This window comes from Eptesicus fuscus, chromosome 12 (assembly GCF_027574615.1).
Source record: "Eptesicus fuscus isolate TK198812 chromosome 12, DD_ASM_mEF_20220401, whole genome shotgun sequence".
Classification (NCBI taxonomy): Eukaryota; Metazoa; Chordata; class Mammalia; order Chiroptera; family Vespertilionidae; genus Eptesicus; species Eptesicus fuscus.
In genome coordinates, this window is record NC_072484.1 from 35591951 (window position 1) to 35596717 (window position 4767).

Here is a 4767-nt window from a genome sequence, read left to right on the forward strand (position 1 = left end):
TTTTTTTTTTCCTTCTTTCTTATTCCAGCAAGGTGTATTCATAAAACATTTTTATTGACAATTTCAAGAGGTTTAGTGATTCCTGAAAGCCTGTGAATGGACTCTGGTTAAGAACTTTTGGATCAAAGCTCATAGTATTGATACCATTATAATAACCTGGTTATTAAATAACAGGAAAGGAGTAAAGGGCAGACTAGATAATACTGGCATGCCATTTATACAGCTTTGCTAGGAAGCTGCAGTTAACACTCTTCAAGCCTGTTCCCCGCAGATCGCTGGGGGAAGGGACAGGACAATGGGTGCAAGGTCTAGGTCAATGATGGGCAACCTTTTGAGCTTGGTGTGTCAAACTTCGCCAAAAAACTGAGCATAACTCGGAAAGTGTGTCACTTTGAGGAAAAAACTAACTCCAAGACTCTAGTCACAAATGTTTCATCCTCGGCATGCGGCCGCGTGTCATCAGAAATGGCTACGCGTGTCAGTGCTGACACGCGTGTCATAGGTTCGCCATCACTGGCTAGGTGCATGGGAAGATGCTCATCTGTCAGTCACACCTGGGAACAAGTCAGTGGCCACTGCAGCACGGGAAGATTTAACATTTAAACTCCTGAACAAAGAAATTGCTGGCTCTCTTGCCTCTCCTGCTTGCCTGAGCTCCTGGGACTCCTATTTCAGGGGGTGTGCTCCCCTGCATTGGCCCACATGGCTCACGGTCCTGTGGGACCCACACAATGGACCACTGGACTAAATCTAGCCTGAGACGACATCAGACCCTGCTCCACCATGGAACAGAAACTCTGGACACTGGCCCTACTTTTGGCTCTGCTGGAGCCCCAGCTGCACCTATTCCAGGACTGGGTTAAGGACAGTGGGTCTTTGCAACCCGAAAAATGTAATTCAACACCAGTACAAACCATTTAGTTCTCCCATGCGAGTCTTAGAAAATTCAACCCCACTCTCACTAGCGATAAAGATATCCATTTCTCCGGCAACAGTACATTCCCTGCTACATTCCTTCTCTTCATAGGAGTTGCTGTGTTAGTTGGCTCATCATTCCAGAGACATGGGCACATGCATTTTGTGGCTCCCAGAGCCTCACCTCATTCAGTGACTATAGATGGCATTGCAGCAGGGCACCTGTTTTTGTTTTTGTTTTAATATATTTTTATTTTTTTAATTTCTTTATTGATTAAGGTATTACATATGTGTCCTTATCCTCCCATTGCCCACACACACACACACACACCCGCTCATGCCCTCACCCCCCCCCATTGTCTGTGTCCATTGGTTAGGCTTATGTGCATGCATACAAGTCCTTTGTTTGATCTCTCCCCCTTACTCCCACCCTCCCCTACCTTCCCTCTGAGGTTTGATGGTCTGATCGATGCTTCTCTGTCTCTGGATCTGTTTTTATTTTATTATTTTTTTAAATATATTTTATTGATTTTTTACAGAGAGGAAGAGAGAGGGATAGAGAGTTAGAAACATCGATGAGAGAGAAACATCGATCAGCTGCCTCCTGCACACCCCCTACTGGGGATGTGCCCGCAACCAAGGTACATGCCCTTGACCGGAATCGAACCTGGGACCCTCCAGTCCACAGGCCGACACTCTATCCACCGAGCCAAACCGGTTTCGGCTGGATCTGTTTTTATTCATCAGTTTATGTTGTTCATTATATTCCACAAATGAGTGAGATGTGATATTTATCTTTCTCTGACTGGCTTGTTTCACTTAGCATAATGGTCTCCAATTCCATCCATGCTGTTGCAAATGGTAAGAATTCCTTCTTTTTTACCGCAGCATAGTATTCCATTGTGTATATGTACCACAGTTTTTGGGGGAGTTTTTCATTTGTTTTTTTTTTTAGCAACAGAGGTCAGCTTTTATTGACTGTGTTACAAAAGAGCCAGTTTAGTCAAAAAGACCAAAGCCCATGTCATCATCAGACTCCCCAGATTCTTCTTTCTTTGCTTCCACTTTCTTCTCCTCAGCTGGGGCAGCAGCGGTGGAGGGGGCAGGACCTCCTGCTGGTGCCGCACTAGCTGCAGGGGCAGGTCCACCAGCCCCTACATTGCAGAGGAGACTCCCAATATTGACACTGGCCAGAGCCTTTGCAAACAAGCCTGGCCAGAAAGGTTCAACATTTACACCAGCTGCTTTAATGAGAACATTGATCTTATCCTCCGTCACCGTCACGGTGTGCGTCATAGCAACTGGTCATTCCAGTCATTCTGGTCGCTTGGCTTTTATATAGAGAGATTGTCTGTATGGAGGGTCCTATCAGTAATGGTGCCAATTGCTCTTCTCCAACTCCAAACCCAGAGAGGCCGGAAATGGAGAAGCATAAAGGAAAGTCTTCCAGGCAGGGACCAACCTTGCCTAAGAGCATCCAGCCAGCCAGAGCTTCCTTGTTACAGGCCACAGGGCATAACTAGAGCAGTGAGTCTGGCAGATGGGACATGTCCCTGACCATCCAGCCAGTTCTCATGGATATACTGGATGGATGACCTCATGGATGGTGTGATTGATCACCAGAACCCTGGGGCAAAGAAGGCCAGAGCTGAGTGTTTCCTTTCAGGAAACTTTCCCCCTCCCTCTAACCCCCTTGTCTGCATTAATAGAGGCTGGTACAGGCCAAAAAGTCCTGAGAGCAGAAGAAAAGAGTTGAGTCAGAGTCTGGAAAGTGTTCTTGTTCCCAAAGAGTGCCTGGGTCTGGTGGGCACAGCACCCCGTTCTCTCAGTAAGCCTCCACGCTTTGTGTGTTAGGATAACAATCACCACATCACGGCGTAATTACCTTTGCTCATCTGCTTCCCCACATGGGACAGGCAAGTAGAGAAAGAAAAGCTGGTGGTATATGTTGGAGATGAGGACAGTGGGGAGTGTACAGTCACAGGCTGCAGAGTGAGGGCAAGATCAACACTAACACCAAAAGCCCAAGGGCTGCCTGCTCTACTCCAGGTCTGAGGACTCCTCCAGTCACCACCTGATTGAACATGTCCTTTTCCATCTTGGCTCAGGACCATGGCAGCCCCCACTACATCTGGAGGCTTCAACAACACCAGCAGCATATCGGTGTTCTTGCCAGGTTGCGGGCATTCTCAGGTGTATTATGCGTAGGGAGGTTCCGTCGCCCATGTTCTCAGAGCCTAGAAGTGAGGCCTGATTCATTTTGCAGAGATAGGGAAAGAAATCAGGAAGGAACTGGGGCTCACCGCCTGGCACTGATCACACCCTCCCCTCCTGCCTCCACCGGAGCACAATGCATCCTCACCACTAGTTATCCCATATTCCAAAAATTTCTGATTCCCTGAGTTCCCCACTGTATAGCAAAGGACTGGCATGGAGGTTCTCAAGGTCTGGTTGGCCTGGGGATCAGCTGGAATAGTTCCTCCTTGGTCAGCTGGAGTTGACTTTTATTTCCTTGCTTCGGTGCCTATGGAGAGGAGCACAGACCACTTTCTCATTTCACTCCCATGTTCTAGCACAGAGGGGAGGCTGGGCCACATTATAGTAGAGAAGGGGGCCAGGGAGGGGATGCAACTCAGAACCCAGGACCTCGGGAGACAGGGGTTCTCCAACTCCATCAGGAGCTTCTGAGCCCATTCGGAAGCTTTGGTAAAACCAGGTAGACAACCTGCTGGTGGAGGCAGGTTATGCAGATGTGGTGCCTCATAAGCAGCCCAAGAGCCTCTATAGCTTGGGGGCCAGCAGCAGAATCTCCAAAAGTTCTTGTGGAGGTGGGGATACCTCACCCACAAAAGCAGCCAGGCAACTGTCAGTCTAAGACTTTGTATGCAAACCTCATCTCAGCCCATGAGACAGTTCCCTTATTAGGCAGCTGATTGGTTTAGTTTGGTTTTAGGACAGATGACACTTCCAGCCTCCCGCCCACCACCACCACCACCACCACAATACCTCACTTCCTCCTTTTGGACCCAATAACCACCTACTCACTCCCAGAGCCAAGGAAAGGAGTAGCTGAGCTATATGTAAATGCAGGTCCTAAGGAGCAGGGGTAATGGTGGGCAGGGGCAGGGAGGAGGAAGCAGGGGCTGTCAGTGTGCTCCAAGCAATGAGATGCCTCTGTGTGACCCTGGGGAACAGCGGGGAGGGGGTAGGCTCAGCTTGCTCCCCACACTTAGAAAGTGGGCAAGGGAGGAGGAAGAACAGGAACATGGGGTCTCAGGGCCCTGGTGCCCTGGGCCTTGGAATTTACTCCCTGTATCCTTCTGGAACTAGTTTGCCTAGACCCTGAAGGAAGTGAGGATGGGAAGTGAGGCTTCTCCAGAGAAGAAAGGACTGCGCTCCCTTGTCCCGCTGATCTCACTCAATTCATTTACATCAGCAGCCTGTCACAGAGTAAACAGTATGACCTCTTTTCTCTTAGTCCTTTATTACCAATGCCACCAGCTCTTTATATGCCTTCATAAGGCCTGAAGCTTGACACCAGTGGAAGGGCTTGGAGGTAAAAAGTTGAAGGGGTCAGGGGTCCGCGGAGAGATGGGAGTCTGCTAAGGCTGGAAGGTGTCCCTCTGAGCCTGGATGCTCCCTATTCCCAGCACATGGCCATTTGTGTGAGGCAGGGAGGGGGGTGAGAATTAGTATTCAGATTTGGTTCTTCTTTAATTACTAGTATTGTTAAGGTGAATGAATCAGGGAAGGCTTTTATTCAATGCCTGCACTTCCTATCTTGTTTCCTGTCATCATCTCTCCTGTATCTGAATATTCTAGCCCTATCAGTCAGATCCAAGAATTTAAGGC

General features: G+C 48.7%; 1 protein-coding gene across 1 annotated transcript; it reads right to left on the reverse strand.

Annotated features, from left to right (window-relative positions):
• Positions 1-1871: 1871 nt before the first annotated feature.
• LOC129150948 (60S acidic ribosomal protein P1-like) lies at positions 1872-2211 on the reverse strand. Its single transcript, XM_054724278.1, has one exon. The coding sequence runs from the start codon at positions 2209-2211 to the stop codon at positions 1915-1917; it is 297 nt and encodes a 98-aa protein (XP_054580253.1). The 3' UTR covers positions 1872-1914.
• Positions 2212-4767: the final 2556 nt, after the last annotated feature.

What these genes read in the sequence shown, in the direction of transcription:
- LOC129150948 (XM_054724278.1), bottom strand. Translation starts at nt 2,211, where the DNA reads ATGACGCACACCGTGACGGTGACGGAGGATAAGATCAATGTTCTCATT.